The sequence below is a fragment of the Stomoxys calcitrans genome, chromosome 5 (assembly GCF_963082655.1).
Source record: "Stomoxys calcitrans chromosome 5, idStoCalc2.1, whole genome shotgun sequence".
Lineage (NCBI taxonomy): Eukaryota > Metazoa > Arthropoda > Insecta > Diptera > Muscidae > Stomoxys > Stomoxys calcitrans.
Genome location: NC_081556.1, coordinates 143,215,549 through 143,234,919, shown reverse-complemented (window position 1 = coordinate 143,234,919; position 19,371 = coordinate 143,215,549). Strand labels below are relative to the sequence as shown.

At 36.5% G+C, this 19,371-nt stretch overlaps 1 protein-coding gene across 1 annotated transcript in view; it reads left to right on the top strand.

Moving 5' to 3' along the window:
* The first annotated feature begins 4,577 nt into the window (after positions 1-4,577).
* The window catches only part of LOC106088461 (scavenger receptor class B member 1), an 18,621-nt gene continuing 3,827 nt past the window's right edge, over positions 4,578-19,371 (top strand). Inside the window, exons 1-3 of the mRNA XM_059369007.1 lie at positions 4,578-4,824; positions 4,905-5,500; positions 17,672-18,074. Of these exons, the coding sequence (XP_059224990.1) occupies positions 4,800-4,824; positions 4,905-5,500; positions 17,672-18,074 (1,024 nt within the window). The 5' untranslated portion in view covers positions 4,578-4,799. The remainder of the gene's footprint in view (positions 4,825-4,904; positions 5,501-17,671; positions 18,075-19,371) is intronic.

Below are 19,371 nucleotides of genomic sequence, written 5' to 3'. Positions count from 1 at the left end.
CTTTCCCAAGGAAAAGGTGGAAAATACTACCCCTCCCCAAGGGAAAGGGTAAAAAAAGTACCATTCCGGTAATAAAAGTACCCTTCCCCAAGCGAAAGGGCAATAATAGTATCCCACCACAAGGGGAAGGGTTTTAATAATACCATTCCCCAGGGAAAAGGGTAAAAATAGTACCCTTCCCCAAGGAAAAGGGTACTAATAGTACTCGTCCTCAAGGAGAGGATAATAAAGTACCCTTTTTCAAGGAAAAGGGTAATAATAGTACACTTCCCCGAGGGAAAGGGTAATTAAGGTAACCTTCCACATGGGAAAGGGTAATAGTGGTGACCTTCCTCCAGGGAAAGGGTAAAAATAGTACCCTTCCTTAAGGAAACGGGTAATAGAAGTACCCTTCCCCAAGGGAAAGGGTAATAAAGTACCCATTCACGTAAGAAAGGGTAAGAATTGTACTCTTCCCCGAGGGAAAGGGTAATAATAGCACACTTCCCCGAGGGAAAGCGTAATTATAGTATACTTCCCTGAGGGAAAGGGTAATTATAGTACCCTTCTACAAGGGTAAGAGTGATAATAGTATACTTCCCTGAGGGAAAGGGTAATTATAGTGACCTTCCTTAAGGGAACGGGTAATAGAAGTACCCCTCCCCAAGGGAAAGGGTAATTATAGTACCCTTCCCAAAGGGAAAGGGTAATTATAGTAAGATTCCACAAGGGAAATGGTAATAATGGTACCCTTCCCCAAGGGATAGGGTAATAGAAGTACCCTTCCCCAAAGAAAAGGTACCCTGCCACAAGGAAAAGAGTAATAAATGTACCCATTCACGTAGGAAAGGATTAGAATTGTACCCTTCCTCGAGGGAAAGGGTTAGAATTGGACCCTTCCCCGAGGGAAAGGGTAATAATAGTACATTTCCCTGAAGGAAAGGGTAATTATAGTACCCTTCTACAAGGGAAAGAGTGATAATAGTACCCTTCCCAAAGGGAAAGGGTAATTATAGTGACCTTCCTTAAGGGAACGGGTAATAGAAGTACCCCTTCCCAAGGGAAAGGGTAATTATAGTACCCTTCCACAAGGGAAACGGTAATTATAGTAAGATTCCACAAGGGAAAGGGTAATGATGGTACCCTTCCCCAAGGGATAGGGTAATAGAAGTACCCTTCCCCAAAGGAAAGGTACCCTGCCACAAGGAAAAGAGTAATAAAAGTACCCATTCACGTAGGAAAGGATTGGAATTGTACCCTTCCCCGAGGGAAAGGGTTAGAATTGGACCCTTCCCCGAGGGAAAGGGTAATAATAGTACATTTCCCTGAAGGAAAGGGTAATTATGGTGGAAAGGGTAATTATGGAAACGGTACCCTTCCCCAAGGGAAAGCGAAATAGCAGTAACTCCCCCAAGGAAAAGGATTATAATAAAAGTATCCTTCCGTAAGGGAATGGGTATATCCGTAAGCTAATAAAAGCACCCTTCCCCAAAGGAAAGGTAGAAAAACCACCTTTCCTTAACGGAAAGGTAAAAAAAGAAACGTAATAAAAGCACCCTTTCCCAAGAGAAAGGGTAATAAAAGTACCATTCACCAATAAAACGGGTAATAAAAATACCCATCATGGAGGAAATAGGTTTTAGAAGTACCCTTCCTCAAGGGAAAGGGTACTGAAAGTACCCTAACCCTCGGAAAAAGGTAACGAAAGTACTTTAGCCCAAGGTAAAGGATAGAAATTTAAGTACCTTTCCCGAGGGAAAAGGTAAGAAGAGTACCCTTCGCCGAGGGAAAGAGTAAAAAATGTTAGCAATAGTACCACTATTCAAGTGAAAGGGTAATAATACCATCCTTCCCCAATGAAAAGGGTAATTATAGTACAATTCCCCACGGGAAAGGGTAATAATAGTACCCATCCCCAAGGTAAAGGGTAATAAAAGTAGCCTTCCTTAAGGGAAAGCGGTAATAAAAGTAGCCTTCCTTAAGGGAAAGGGTAATCATAGTACCCTTCCCCAAGGAAAAGGGTGATAATAGTACCCTTCCCCGAATGAGAGGGTAATAATAATACCCCTCCCCAAGGGAGAGGGTACTAATAGTTCCCCTCCACAAGGGAACGGGTAATAATAGTACCATTTCCAAAGGGAGGGGGTAAAAATGGTACCCCAAGGGGAAGGGTACCATTTTAAAAGTACCCATTCCCGTAAGAAAGGGTTCGAATTCTACCTACCCTGAGGAAAAGGGTAATAATAGTAACCTTCCCCGAGGGACAGGGTAGTAATAGAACTCTTTCCGAAGGGAAAGGGTAATAATAGTACCCTTCCTTAAGGGAAAGGGTAATAGAAGTACCCTGCCCCAAGGGAAAGGGTAATAATAATACCCTTCCCCAAGAGAAAGGGTATTAATAATACCCTTTCCGAAGAAAGGATAATGATAATAATAATATCGTTCCCCAAGAGAAAGGGTTATAAAGCGCCCTTCTCCAAGAGAAGGGGAATTAATAGTACCCTTCCCTAAGAAAGGACAATAATAATAATATCCTTTCCCAAGGGAATTGACAATAATATTACCATTCCCCAATGGGAAGGAAAATGATAGTACCCTTCCCCGGGGGAAGGGACAATATTAATACCCTTTCCAAAGTGAAAGGGTAATAACAGTACCCTTCCCAAAGTGAAAGGATAATAACAGTAACCTTCACCGAGCGAAAATAAATAATAGTACACTTCCCCAAGGAACAGGGTTATAATAGTACCCTTCCGCATTGGAAAGGGTAATAATAGCACCCTTCTCCAAGGGAAATGATAATAAAAGTACCTTTCCCCCAGGAGAAGGTTAATAAAAGCATCATTCCCCCAGGGAAAGTGTAAAAATTAACGCTTTCCCAAGGAAAAGGGTAATTAAGATAATTTTCCTCAAGGAAAAGGGTATTTAAGATACTTTTCCCCATGGAAAAGGGTAATGAAATTAACCTCCACCAAGGAAAAGGTAATAAATGTAACATTCCCCAAGGAAAGAGTAATAATAGTACCCTTCCTCCTGGGAAAGAATATTAGTAGAAATTTTCAACAAGGGAAAAGACAATATTGGTACCCTTCCCCAAGGGAAAGGGTTAAACCAGTATCCTTCAAACAGGAAAGGGTTATAATAGTACTCTTCCAAAGGAAAGGGTAAAAATAGTACCCTTCCCCAAAGTAAAGGGTAATATTAGTACCTTTCTCCAAAGGAAAGGTTAATAATGGAAAGGTTAATAAATGGAGGGAAGGATACTTCCCTAAACGAAAGGTTAATATAAATAAAGTATTGAGTTGCCCAAAAAGTAATTGCGGATTTTTTAAAAGAAAGTAAATGCATTTTAATAAAACTTAGAATGAACTTTAATCAAATATACTTTTTTTACACTTTTTTTCTAAAGCAAGCTAAAAGTAACAGCTGATAACTGACAGAAGAAAGAATGCAATTACAGAGTCACAAGCTGTGAAAAAATTTGTCAACGCCAATGAAAAATCCGCAATTACTTTTTGGGCAACCCAATATATCCTCAAGGGAAAGGATGACCTTTCCCTAGGAGAAAGGGTTATAGTACACTTCCGAAAGGTAAATGGCAATAAAAGTACCGTTTTCTAAGAGAAAGGGTTATAAGAATGCCCTTCGGTAGGGAAAGTGTAATAATGAACCCTTTCCCTAGGTAAAGAGTATTAATAATACCCTTCTCCAAGGCAAGGGGTAATAAAAGCACATATACCAAGTATCTGGAAGGCAGCTCACCCAAAATGGATATGGGCAACATAGAACGAATCTGAAATCCATATTTGAGCTCCCATTTAAGCTTCGTCATTCTGTGTGTAACTCCTCGAAATATTCGTCTAAGATCCCATAAAGTATATATATTCTTGATCGTCATGACATTTTAAGTCGAACTAGCCATGTCCGTCCGTCTGTCTGTCGAAAGCACGCTAACTTTCGAAAGAGTAAAGCTAGCCGCTTTAAATTATGCACAAATACTTCCTATAGGTGTAGGTCGGTTGAGATTATAAATGGGCTATATCGGTCCACGTTTTGATATAGCTGCCATATAAACCGATCTGGGGTTATGACTTGTTGAGTCACTAGAGAGCGCAATTCTCATCCGATTTGGCTGATATTTTGTGCGAATTGTTTTATTATTATTATGCTTCTTGAGCCCCTACAAGACGCAATTCTTATCCGAATGGACTGTATGACTACTAATACTATGGTCTTTAACATTCAATTCATTTATGATTATTATCCTGTTTTCCCTGTTTGCCTAAAAAAAACTCGAGAAATGCGATCCAAGGTGGAGGGTATAAAAGATTCGGCCCGGCCGAAATTAGCACTCTGCTACTTGTTAAACCTAAGTTTACCGGGCTTTTCTAAACGTCAAACGTAGTCCCTTAGCATTATTCTCGGTGTATTTAATGAACATTAAACTAGACATCGGATGATAAGAAATGTTTAAGTTTTTTATACATGTGTTTTTTCTTGCTTTTTTCGTTTCAAAAATATAAGCCGGCGATATTGTGTTGTTTCTGTTTCTTTTTGCTGATTTTGGACTTGAAATCCCCGGCCGAATGAGATTTCAAGCCTTAGTCGGGCTGGCCACGTCTTGAAAGAAATAACGCCGACTTTAATCCAGAAACTGGACTCGGGCTCAACGGACGCGTTTTCAAATTGAGCGAGTACACGAGTTTAACGTTTAGTGGTTTGCTCAGTGAATTTGAGTGTTTTCTCAATGATCTTGAATTATTAAACAAGGATTTAAAGATTTTTTAAACAAAAAATTGAATAAAACTGAAAAAAAAATCATGACTGCCAACAAGTGTTTCAAATGTTAGTAGTGAATTTCAATTTTGGAAAAAAAAAGAAATTTAGTGAAATGTGTGATTTCTTTTCCTTTGTTTCCCTTATAGGCAAATTAGTGCTGTTAGGAGTTTCAGGTGTCTTATTTCTGGCCTTTTTCATTGTCTCTCTGGCCATTGACTATCAACTGGAATTATCCAAGGAGCACATACGCTTTCGCAAAGGTTTCATTTCGCAAATGAATTGGAAGGAATCACCTTTCGGCAGTATTAGCATGTATCTGTTCAATGTCACCAATGCCGAGGAATTCCTTAATGGCAATGACACCCGCATGCGTGTCCAGGAGGTGGGACCCATTGTCTACAAAATGCGCGGTCAAAATAAAATTCTCAATCAAACCGATGATATGTTGATATATCACAAGACCCGCTACAAGCATATCGAATTTGATCCTGAGGCTAGTTGCGCGCCCGATATTCTCAATCAGACCATTACATTGCCCAATCTGGTGTTGTTGGGTGCTGCAGCCAAATTACATGATTGGGTGTTCCTGGTGCGCCATGCCTTCAATGCCATCACCATTAATGAGCCATTGTTCATGAACCGCAGTGTCTATTACTTTTTGTGGGATTTCAAGGTGCCAGCGTTGAATTTATTATCACAGTATGTGCCAAATATTGTGTCCAATTGTGGATTGTTGTTCAATGTGAGTATCTAGCTTAGCTATCTGTAAATTTATATGGCCAATGCCAGTGGGCTTAAAGTGGTGGTTGCTTCAATGGCTAATATTTTTGTTCAGTGGCCATATTAAGTGGAAGATTTTCGCGAGAGTTGCGTTAGGTCAGAATATAGAGGAAGTGTTGGTTTTCAGTATATATTGGGTTGCCCAAAAAGTAATTGCGGATTTTTCATAAAGTCGGCGTTGACAAATTTTTTCACAGCTTGTGACTCTGTAATTGCATTCTTTCTTCTGTCAGTTATCAGCTGTTACTTTTAACTTGCTTTAGGAAAAAGTGTAAAAAAAGTATATTTGATTAAAGTTCATTCTAAGTTTTATTAAAAATGCATTTAATTTCTTTAAAAAATCCGCAATTACTTTTTGGGCAACCCAATAAATAAACAAAAATGTTTTACATTTTAATATTTTTGACTTTTCTCATCTCAAAATCCAAATTTTAAAATTTCAAACTTAAAATTTTAAAAAAATGTCATTTGGTGGAATGCCTAAAACGATATTATAAAGTTTTTATAGAAGCTTTAGTGTAGTCTAAATAAGAATATATGTTTAGAATTGATTAAAAAAAAACATTAAAATTTTAATTTTTTAATTCTTTTGGAACATCGAATTTTTTAATTTCGATACCAATTCATTTTTTGAAACGAGCGCCTACAGAGCATAGTTTTAACTAATTCTTATATTCGACTATTTGAACTATCAGTTGCCAACATTTAATTTTCGAACTTCTAATTAACAAAGTTAAAAGTTTAATGTTTAAAATTTCAAAATTTCGAACTTTGAATTTTCGAACATACATTTTTCGACCAAAAATTTTTCAAACATTGAATTTTTGGACTCCGAATTTTCAAACTTTCAAACAATTATTTTTGAACCTCGTTTTAAACTCGATTTTTTTGATTAGGAATTTTTGAAACTGATATCGAACTTTGAAGTCTGAAACTTCCAATTTTCGAAGATCGAATTTTTGATTGATCGATTTTCTTACCTTCAAAAACAATTAAACTTTTGAAGAGAGTACCTACAGAAAAGGATTTCGAAACATTCGAACTTTCAATATTTCTTAAATTTTCGAATTTCTCATAAATTTTAGGTTTCAATTTTAGAACATTTAGTTTTATAACTTTTATTTTTAATCCTATATTTTCGATCTTACGAAAATCGATCATTTTTGAACTTTTGTACTTCACAATTTTCGAACTTTGAATTTTCAAAGTTGGAATTAAAATTTTCAACCTCTATTTTTCGAACTTTTGAACATCGGATATTCAATTTAACATTGGTTTTACCAACATCGAATTTTTTATCTTTAAATTTTCAAACTTGTAAAAAAAACAATTAAATTTTTGAAGAGAGTACCTACAGAAAAGGATTTCGAAACATTTGAACTTTCAATATTTCTAAAATTTTCGAATTTCTCATAAATTTTAGGTTTAAATTTTAGAACATTTAGTTTTATAACTTTTATTTTTAATCCTATATTTTCGATCTTACGAAAATCGAACACATTTGTACTTCACAATTTTCGAACTTCGAATTTTCAAAGTTGGAATTAAAATTTTCACCCTCTAATTTTTCGAACTTTTGAACATCGAATTTTCAATTTAACATTGATTTTACCAACATCGCATTTTTCATCTTTAAATTTTCAAACTTGTAAATAAGATTTTTAACCTCTTTTTTCGAACTTCGAAAGTCTAAATTTCAAACATTTACTTTCAAACGCCTTTTTTTGTCAAACTTATATTTTTCTAACGCCGATTTTCAAATTAAAATTTTAGATTTAACGAACATCGAATTTTCGAACTTTGAATTTTCAAACTTCGAATTCTATTGTTGAACCTCTGTTTTTTGAACTTTCGAATTTTTTAACGTCGAATTACACTTACTTTCAAACTTCTTTTTGTCAAACTTACATTTTTTAACACCGATTTTTTAAACATACATTTTTCGAACATTGAATTTTTAAAACTCGAATTTTCGAACCCCAAATTTTTTAAATACTCTTTTTAAACCTCGAATGTTTTAATTTCAAAACCAATTCAACTTTTAAAACGACCCCCTAGGGAGAATTTTAACTAATTTTTAATTCGATTATTCGAACTTCAAGTCATCAAAATTTAAATATTCGAACTTCTAATTAGGATAATTAAAACTGTCTGTTTCGCTTTCTTTTTTCGGTCATACAATCTTGTTGAGATTTCATTGCAGGATATTGTCCGGCTTTAGACCATTGTTTAATGCTTTCTATTCAAAGAATTCAATGCAAATTTTGCCCATGAACATTCCTCTAAGGAATAGAGGCAAACTTCTCACATATAAATGAGTCGGACTGCACTCATTTATATGTGTTTAAGCTCAATGATAAGCGGTCTCCTTTTTATAGCCGAGTCCGAACGGCATGCCGCAGTGCGACACCTCTTTGGAGAGAAGTTTTACATGGCATAGTACTCCACAAATGTTCCCAGCATTAGGAGGGGAAAACCACTGCTGAAAATTTTTATCTGATGGTCTCGGCAGGATTCGAACCCAGGCGTTCAGCGTCATAGGCGGACATGCTTACCTCTGCGCTAGGGTGGCCTCTCTTCAAAGAATATCCTACCTAAAAACATTTAAAAGTCAACAAAAGTGTGCTGTTGCTAGAAACATTTGACTGGCTATCCGTATCGTGATTTCAATTTCGACCACCAATAATAACATCAGCGGACGGATTTTTGGACCGCTAATTTTTGAACTTCTCGTTTCGAACCTCACATTTTTTAACTTCAATGCCAATTCAATTTTTGAAACGAGCGCCTAGTTTCAACTAATTCTTTAAGTCGAGCTTTCAGTCGCCAACATTTAAATTTTCGAACTTCTAATTACAAAGTTAAAAATTTAAAGTTTCAAATTTTCGAACATGAAGTTTTCGAACATACATTTTTCAATCATTGAATTTTTGTACTTTGGAAATTTCAAACTTTCAAACAATTACTTTTGAACCTCAATTGTTGGAATTTAGAATTTTAGAACTTCGAATTTTCAATCATTTTTTTTCAAAACTCATTTTTTTCAAACTTAAATTTTTCGAAACCTTTTGAACCTTAAATTTTTTCAACTTCGAATTTGCAATTTCGAATTTTCAAATTCGATGTTTCGAATTTTCAAATTCGATGTTTCGAATTTTCTAACATATATTTTGAAACTGTTTTTTCGAACTTCGATTTTTCGAACTTAAATTTATCGAATTTTCGGACTTTGAATATTCAAAACTTTGTTTTCGAACTTTTATTTTCCCAACTTATATTTCAAGGACCTTCTATTTTTCTAACTAAGAAATTTAAAACTTAAAATTTTTTAAGTTAGAATTTTCGAACTACGAATTTTCAAACTTTGAATTTTCAAACTTCGAATTTTCAAACTTTGAATTTTCAAACTTTGAATTTTCAAACTTTGAATTTTCAAACTTGGAATTTTCAAACTTTGAATTTTCAAACTTCGAATTTTCAAACATTTCATTTCAAGCTTAACCTTTTCGAACTTTTAATTTTCCAAACTTCGAATTTCCAAAATCCAATTTTTTTTTTTCATTTTCTCTAACTAACTTTTTTTCAACATTAATTTTTTCAAATTTAAATTTTTCGAAGATCGATATTTCAAACTTCTAATTCGATTTTCGATTGTTCGAACCTCGAATTTTCAAATTTATACTTCTATTATAGAACCTCGAATTTATTAACTTCTAAACGAATTAGGTTTTTGAAACGAGCGCCTGAAGAGAATGATTACATTAAACTTATTTTTTAATCGATTTTTCGAACTTTCAATTTATTTCAATTTCAAAATTGAAAATTTCGGACTTGTAATGAAAATAGTTCTAAATATATAGTTTAACATTTTTGCGCTTATAATTTTCGAACTTTGATTTTCAAAAACCGATTTTTTGAATTTAAATTCTTCGAATTTTCAAACATATATTTTGAAACTATTTTTTCGAACTTCGATTTTTTGAACTAATTTTACATTCGAACTTTCAATTGAAAAATTATTAATTTTCTAATCTTTTATAAACATAATTAAAAATTTTAGTTTTCGAACTTGGAATTTTTAAACTTTAATTTTTCGAACTTAAATTTTTTCGATTTTTCAAACTTCGAATTTTGAAACATATCTTTTCATATTCTCGAACTAACTCTTTTTCAACATCAATTTTTCGAAAATCGAGATTTAAAAATTTGATTTTCGGCTTAAAATTTTCAACCTTTTATTTCGAACCTCAAATTTTTTTTTTGCGAATCTTGAATTTTTAATCTTCGAAACGAAATAAAAAACGCCATATTTTTTCATCATCATCTTCCCCACATGCTATTATTTGTCGCACCGATTTTGCATTAGTGAGCTTGTAGTCCTATGTGTTCCGTTAGGATACCAAAAGCTTCACTGACCTTCTTCTTACTTCCTTTCAGTAAGAGCCTCGTCCCCTCACGAACCGGTTAGGATACCAAAAGCTACACTGACCTTCTTCTTACTTCCTTTCAGTAAGAGACTCGTCCTCTCACGAACCGGATCACCCCATAGGGTTTTCACCGTCTTACCGACTGTTTCGCTGTTCCACAATTTAACATGGGCGTTCGACACCCACGCCCTTAACTCGGACTGCGGATTGTGCCATCATCAGAGAAGGCGTTAATTATTGCCCTTGTGTCCATGTTACTGTCCGTAAAGATGTTCACATCTGACTTCCTAGCTTTAGCCCCCCACCTACTCACGAATTCCGAGATCGCCCGGATCTCCGCCTGAAGGACCGTATTATGGTCAGGCAGTCTAAAACAGATCTCAGTCCCTGGGTTCTCAATCTAGACCCCCAGGCTCACTCTGTACTCTACCTTTAATCCATCTGTGTAACATGATCTTCCAGATGGCAATTCTAGGATTCCATCAGTCCAAGACTTTGCGGCTGGCAACAGTGCCTCGCACTCGATCTCAAATGTCATCTCCGGTATCCGATCGAATCCTCTTCCCTTCCTTCCAGGTTTACTATCGTCGCCTCGATTATACCGCGATGGTATGAGCTGCTCCCATCCTCAATCCATTTTCTCATCGCCTTAAGTTTCATAGCCGCAATGGTTGCCTCATATTTAATCTGTACGTTAATGGGTCGGATATCTGGAATAGTCTTCAGTGACTTAGTGGTGTCCTCATTGCTTCGCCTATGCCAAGACAACAACTTTTTGCACCAAATTGAAACGTAAGTAAGTATTGGTCTAATCACGCTCCTGTAGAGCCAGTGGACTATCCTCGGATTCAGGCACCATTTCGAGCTTACGGCCCGTCTACATAGTTCCCAACATCTGTGAGTCTTCTCAGTACGCTCCTGAATGGGACACTTCCAATTAAGTTTCCTATGCAAGATCACTCCTAAGTATTTGACCTTGTCAAATATCGAAATCATTTTATTGAGAAAACGTGGTGCGCCACATTGGTCCACCTTCGTCTTCCTCGTGAACAGGAATATTTCAGTCTTCTTTGGATTAAGATTGAGACCCCTGGGTCTGGCCCAGTCAATTGAACTTTTCATCTTTCTCGTGAACAGACACATTTCAGTTTTGAAAATATATATTTCTCTAAGTTAACATTGAGACCCCTGGGTCTAGCTCAGTCATATGCCATATCGGGTAAGAATTGCGCCCTCAAGTGAAGATGTGTGTGGGAGCTATATCAGGTTAGAAACCAACTTTGACCATACTTGACATAATTGTTGGAAGTCATAATAAAACACTTCTTGCAAAATTCCAGCCAAATCGAATAATAATTTCGCCCGCTCAAGAGGTCAAGATTCGAGATCAATTTATATGCTAGCTATACCCGGTCATAGGCCGATTTAGACCATACTAGGTATAGTCGTTGGAAGACAAAGCAAAACACTTCATACAAAATTTCATTCAAATGGGATAAGAATTTCGTCCTCTAGAGGCTCAAGAAATCAAGACCCAAGAGCGGTTTATATGGCAGTTTTATCAAAACATGGACCGATATGGCCCATTAACATGTATGAAATATTTGTGCAAAATTTCAAGCGCCTAGCTTTATTCCTTCGAAAGTTAGCATGATATCGACAGACAGACGTACATGGCTAAATCGACTCAGAATGTCAAGGCGATCAAGAATATACATACTTTGTTGGGTCTGAGGTCAATACTTCGATGTGTAACAAACGGAATGACGAAATTAGTTTACCTCCATCCTAATTAGTATACCCCCATCCTTTGCGTTTTTAAAATCGGTGCAATTTTCCAAATTTTTTATAAAAAGTTGCCCATTTTGTAGTACATATGACACCACCATTAACAGCAGCAACAGATCAAATATTATGAACTTTTTTCACTTTGTTTGCCTTTTAGGACACTCTGCAATGTTTTTGTAAATTGATGTGACAGCAGTTGTCACATAAGCCCGCAAGAAACTTGTGAATCATAGGATACGTAACGTGTTGTCTTCAAACAATGTTACCGCATATTTATTGCGTTGCCACCTAAACGCGTTGCAATTGCTAGAAGAGTTATCGCTTTTATCGAAAAGCAAATAATCAGTCTCAAAATTGACGCATGCATCGCAGATTGACGTTAGCATTCTCAAAGAACAAAATTTAATTGAAAAATATTTTTCATTCACAAAAGTCATAAAGCCTAAAGTCAACGTCATATATAGTGATATGATAATCAGTGACAGTAATCAGCTGATTCATACAAAAACACTTATTTTAGTTGGTATATATGTAAAAGTGAAATATTTCCTTTTTTTTCATTTGTATATATGTGTGTATGTAAATACATATGAATACAAGTTTTCTAAGAATATAATAATTAAGACAAAAAAAAAACAACAAAATATTGTGCACAATAGGTAGATCTTGTGGCATGACAAACGCTTAGCAGTCAATAGGTCAACTAAAACTGATAAAGGGTTGCCGCATGTAATCTAGAAACATGTGTTTTTGTTTTGTAAATTAACAGGTTGTCAAAACTGTCATGACTTGGACTAATGGGCTCTGTGGCAAGACTTGAAGCTTTCATAAGTGTTGTTGTTAGCGGTAAAAAAAAGAATTTTAGTAAAAACAAACAATCGGCAAAGGAATTCGTTGTACATATTTACAAATAATGACAAGCAATGAGACTTTTCAATATTTGAACGATAATTATGAAATGCTAGGCTGATATTGCAATAACAATAATCAATGAATCAAGAAAACTTATGAATTTTGTATTTGTATTATGGCATTTTTAATTCCTAGTTTTGAATATTGTATGGAAATCTATAAATAATCATAATCTTCTCATATATAATCAATTTGTGTTTGTTTGTTCCGTATAGACTCAAAAACGGCTGAACCGATTTTCTTGAAATTTTCACATAATAATCCGGTGGTGAAAAAAGGGTACTACAAATGCAAATTTTGCCCAAGAACATTCCACTAAGGAACAGGGGCAAACTTCTCACAAATCAATGAGTGCAGTCCGATTCAAATTTAAGCTCAATGCTAAGGGTCCTCCTTTTTATAGCCGAGTCCGAACAGCGTGCCACAGTGCGACATCTCTTTGGAGAGAAGTTTTACATGGCATAGTAGCTCACAAATGTCGCCAGCATTAGGAGGGGAAAACCACCGGTGAAAATTTTTTCTGATGGTCTCGCTAGGATTCGAACCCAGGCGTTCAGCGTCATAGGCGGACATACTAATCTCTGCGCTACGTTGGCCTCCTAAATTTTCCGATTTCTGAGGGGGGGCGGACCCTCCCCCTTACCCTAATTTTCAGAAACAATAAATCTCGGAAATGTGTGGTGCGATTTCAGCGAAATTTTGTATGATCTCTTACAGTAACCTAAAAACAAAAATTTGGTATCCAAATTCCGGAGGCACATAGGGGGGACGCCCCACCCCAAAACCTACCATATATATATATAGACCAATCACAACAATATGGGACTCAAATGAAAGGTATTTACGATTAGAAAACGAATCTGAAATCCAATTTTCGGACCACGTGTTTGGGGGACCACTCCAACCCCCAACCCCTAAATCGGACATATTTACCGACCCTGGCAATATGGGACTCAAATAAAAGGTATTTGCGAGTAGAATACGAATTTAACATCCAAAAGTGGAACCAAGTTTCTGGTTCCCAAAAACACCCCCCACACAGAACTTATGTACTGACCAAGGCAATATGAGGATCGAATTAAAGTTACTACATTCTTTGATATCCGAAGGGGGAGGTGAACCCTTCCCCTTGCCCAAAATTTCAGAAACGCCAGATGTCAGAAATGGGTGGTGCGATTTAAGCGAAATTTTGTGTGATCTCTTATAGTAACCTAAAAACAAAAATTTGGTATCCAATTTCCGGATGGGGTACCTAGGGGGCCGCCCCACCACATATTTACCGACCATATAAATATGGGACTCAAATGAAACGTATTTGCGAGTAAACTACGAATCTGATATCCAAATGTGGGACCAAATTTCTGGGGGTCCCCCCTTCCCCAAAACACCCCCTAAACAGGACTTACTTACTGACCATGGCAATATGGGGTTCAAATGAAAGGTATTTAAGATTGGAAAACGAATTTGATATCCAATTGTCGGATCAAGTGTTTGGGGGACCAACCCAACCCCCAAAACACCCCAAAATCGGACCAATTTACGACCATAGCAATATGGGGCTCAAATGAAAGATCTTTGGAAATAAAGAACGAATCTGATATCAATATTCGGGAAAAGTGTCTATGGGGCCACCCCATCCCCATAACACCACCCAAATAAGAAGTATTTGCTGACCATTGCAATATGAGCCAAGTAACTGGGCGGCCGCTCATCCCCCAAAACACCCCCCAAACTTGTCATGTTTGCCGACTATGGAAAAATGAGGCTCAAATGGAAGGTATTTGGGAGTAGACCATAAATCTGACACCAATATTCGGGACCAACTATCTAGGGGACGTCCCACTTCCATAACAACCCCCAAATAGGACGTATTTGCTCACCAAGACAATTTGGGTCTTCAAGACAGTGGAACTAGATATTCATATTTTTAGGGCCCAAACCAGATATATTTGCTGGTTTTTCAGTAAGGGGTTTCAGTGAATGGAATTTGAGATTACTAAACGGATTTGATATCCAATTTTGTGGCCAATGGCAATATTAGGTTCAAATAAATGATATATAGATATATGAGAATAGAGCACTTTGCTGATATATTTTCAGGGCTAAGTGTTTGGGGGACCACCCCACTCCCCAAAACACCACTAAATCGGGAACATTTTCCGACCACATCAGTGTGGGGCTTAAATAAATGGTAATATGGGGCTCAAATGAAAGGTCTTTGGGAGTAAAGCACAAATCTGATATCAATATTCGGGAAAAGTTCCCACTCCCACAACACCACCCTAAAAGTTCGCATTTGCTGACCATTGCAATATGGGGAGGAAAAGGTATTTTAGAGTGGAACACGAATCCTACCCTACACCACTACTGTGGTACAGGGTATTATATCTTAGTGAATTAGTTTGTAACACCCAAAAGGTAGAGAAATAGACCCATTGATAAGTATACCGATCGATTTAGAATCTCTTTCTGATTCGATTTAGCTTTGTCCGCCTGTCTGTCTGTCCGTCTGTCCATGTTAATTTGTGTACAGGTCGCAATTTTCATCCGATCGTCTTCAAATTTGATACAGGCATGTTTTTCGGCCTAGAGACGAAGCCTATTAAAATTGGAAAAAATCGGATCAGATATGGATATAGCTCCCCTATATATGTGCCTTCGATTTGCAGTAATAATGGAATACAAATGTCATTTGTTAACCTATTCTCTCGAAATTCGTTAGGACGGATTTTCTTATGACTCTCGACATTACTGGTGAATTTCATTGGAATCGGTTCAGATTTAGATATAGCTCTCATATACATATAGCCCGATTTTCACTCCTAGAGCCATTGCAAGCTCATTTATTGACCAATCTTCCCAAAATTTTGTACAACACCTTCCTCGACGACTACCACAATATCTGAGAAGTTTGCTTGAAATCGGTTCAGATTTAGATATAGCTCCCATATATATAGGTTCGTCCGATTTGCAGTAATATAGCAATTAAATGGTGTTTTGTTATCCCATCCGCTCGAAATTCGGCGGGACGGATTTTCTTATGACTCTCGACATTACTGGTGAATTTCATTGAAATCGGTTCAGATTTAGATATAGCTCTCATATACATATAGCCCGATTTTCACTCCTAAAGCCATTGCAACGTCATTTATTGACCAATCTTCCCAAAATTGTGTACAACACCTTCCTCGACGACTACCACAATATCTGAGAAGTTTTCTTGAAATCGTCCCTCGAAATTTGGCGGGACGGATTTTCTTATGACTCTCGACATTTCTGGTGAATTTCATAGAATTCGGCTCAGATTTACATATATCTCTCATATATATATACACATATATATATATATATATATATATATATATATATATATATATATATATATATATATATATATATATATATATATATATATATATATATCGCCCGATTTTCACTCCTAGAACCATTGCAATCGCATTTATTGACCAATTTTTCCAAAACTTTGTACAACGCCTTGCTCGACGACTTCCACATTATCTGCGAAATTTGCTCGAAATCGGTTCGGAATTAGATATAGCTCCAATGTTTATGTTTGTCAGATTTTGGGCAATTTCCCAAAATATTGTCATTTGTCAACCGTTGTTATTACGCTTTGAACATATTTGCTCGCCAAGGTCGATCAAAATTGGTTCAGAATTGGATATAGTTCCCACATTGTACTTATAGGGTAGGTGTAGGGTATTGTGCAGTCGGCATCGCCCGACTTTTGCCCTTCCTTACTGTTTTTTTCAAGGCTAAGTGTCTGGGGGATCACCTCACACCCGAAACTCTAAATCGGATATACATATTTACCGATCATGTCAATATGGGGCTTAAATGAGAGGTATTTGGGAGTAGAGCACGAAATTCATAACCACTTTCGGGAGTCCACACTGGGGGTCCACACCACCCCCCAAAACCCACCAATCACCAACCTAGGGGCCAGCCCACTCCCAAAATCTCAATGGGAATATCGGGCTCAAACAATGTATTTTAAGAGAGGAGTACATCTAACATCCAAACTTAAATGGCCCTAAACCCTTCGAGCGAATTAGTAGTACAATAACGATAATATGGGATTCAGATAAAGACATTTATATTGTTATGCTATTTGTCAAGCGATATACATATACCATTTTTCGTAGCATGGTATTTTACTTAAAGCTCTTTAATTGTCGAAAATAAACTTGCAAAGACAGTTTTGTTCCATATGCACAGAAGGAGCAGCGGAGCGGACCCGATTCAGCTAGTTGACAATAAAAATAAATTTTAAATTCCAACTAAAATCTAATCTCGAAAAATTAAAAACTCAATAATCCTAATTTGTAAATGTGTTTAAAGTATGTAATAATTATGCCCATCAATTCATCCACATAAATAGATCCAAGGCTTTCATGAACCTACTTATCGTATTTATAAAGATCAAGGTTTAAATTCTCTTGAGCAATATAATGATAATGAAATTTGAAATATGTAGGTTCAATCAACTAATTTAATCTCATTTGCTACCAAAAGCAGAACTTATCAAATAATGTCAAACAATTGTCAGGCGCCTGTATGACTTAGAGGGGTTTTTTGAACTGATGCAACAATTCGCCGAATCAGTAGTTTTGAATGGGATCCCATTTAAGAAACTGATTATGAGTTCAATTTAAACAAATAAGCAGAAAACAAATTAATAATGGGTTGCCAAAAAGGTAATTGCGGATTTTTCATATAGTCGGCGTTGACAAATTTTTTCAACGGCTTGTGACTCTGTAATTGCATTCTTTCTTCTGTCAGTTATCAGCTGTTACTTTTAGCGTGCTTTAGAAAAAAAAAGTGTAAAAAAAGTAAATTTGATTAAAGTTCATTCTAAGTTTTATTAAAAATGCATTTACTTTCTTTTAAAAAATCCGCAATTACTTTTTGGGTAACCCAATAATATTTTTTTTTTTTTATATATAATTTAATCCTTTTTTTCTTTACCTCTCCTCCACTTACAGGCCCTGCGTGAAAAAACCGAAATCTACAATGTTCGCATTGGCACCAAAAATGGTTTTGATAATTTCTTCCGCATCAATCAGCTTAACGGCCAGGAATATTTCGCTGAACAAAAATCCAACATTGGACGCAATAAACCAAATGAAACTTGTCCCATTAATGTGGTCAATGCCTTGGACAATTCCCTATTCCCACCCTACATAAAGAAGAATACGAACTTCACCATTGTGGCTATTGAAACTTGTCGTACCATGGAAATGTACTATGATGGCATACAGGAGCATAATGGATATAAGGGCTATCGTTATGTCATCGAGGATCGCAATACTCAACCCTCGTGCTTGGACAATTCAAGGGGCATCAAGTTGCACAAGGGAATGTGGGATGTCTCCAAGTGTGTGATAAGTAAGTATGAGAAATATAAGACACAACAATAGAAGCTAGTTGAACAGCTGGACAATTTTCAAATGTACTGCTCAAATTACTAAAAGGGAATTTTGTTTTTTTTTTAAGAAAATCGGTGATTTTTATCATACATTCCTTTTTGTCATACCATTTGTAACACACATAGACACATAGACCATTCATTTCCGACCCTAAAAGTATAAAAAATTCTTTACCTTTGCACTGTGGGATAGAATCGAAAAAAAAACAAGTAAAAGCGTGCTTAGTTCGGCCGGGCCGAATCTTATATACCCTCCACCATGGATCGCATTTGTCGAGTTCTTTTCCCGGCATCTCTTCTTAGGCAAAACAGGATACAAGAAATGATTTGCTCTGCTATTAGAGCGATATCAAGATATGGTCCGGTTCGGACCACAATTATATTATATGTTGGAGACCTGTGTAAAATGTCATCCAATTCGAATAAGAATTGCGAACTTTGGGGGCTCAAGAAGTAAAATAGAGGTCGATTTATATGGGAGCTGTATCGGGCTATAGACCGATTCAGACCATAATAAACACGTATGTTGATGGTCATGAGAGAATCCGTCGTAAAAAATTTCAGGCAAATCGGATAATAATTGCGACCTCTACAGGTTCAAGAAGTCAAGATCCCAGACCGGTTTATATGACAGCTATATAAGGTTATGAACCGATTTGAACCATACTTGGCACAGTTGTTGGATATCATAACAAAACACGTCGTGCCAAAATTCATTCAAATCGGATAAGAATTGCGCCCTCTAGAGGCTCAAGAAGTCAAGACCCAAGATCGGTTTATATGACAGCTATATCAGGTTATGGACCGATTTGAAACATTCTTGGCACAGATGTTTCATATCATGACAAAACACGTCGTGCGAAATTTCATTCCAATCGGATAAGAATTGCGCACTCTAGAGGCTTAAGAAGTCAAGACCCAAGATCGGTTTATATGGCAGCTATATCAGGTTATGGACCGATTTGAACCATATTTGGCATAGTTCTTGGATATCATAACAAAACACGTCGTGCCGAAATTCATTCAAATCGGATAAGAATTGCGCACTCTAGAGGCTCAAGAAGTCAAGACCCAAGATCGGTTTATATGACAGCTATATCAAAACATGGACCGATATGGCCCATTTACAATACCAACCGACCTACACTAATAAGAAGTATTTGTGCAAAATTTCAAGAGGCTAGCTTTACTCCTTCGGAAGTTAGCGTGCTTTCGACGGACGGACGGACAGACGGACGGACAGACGGACGGACAGAC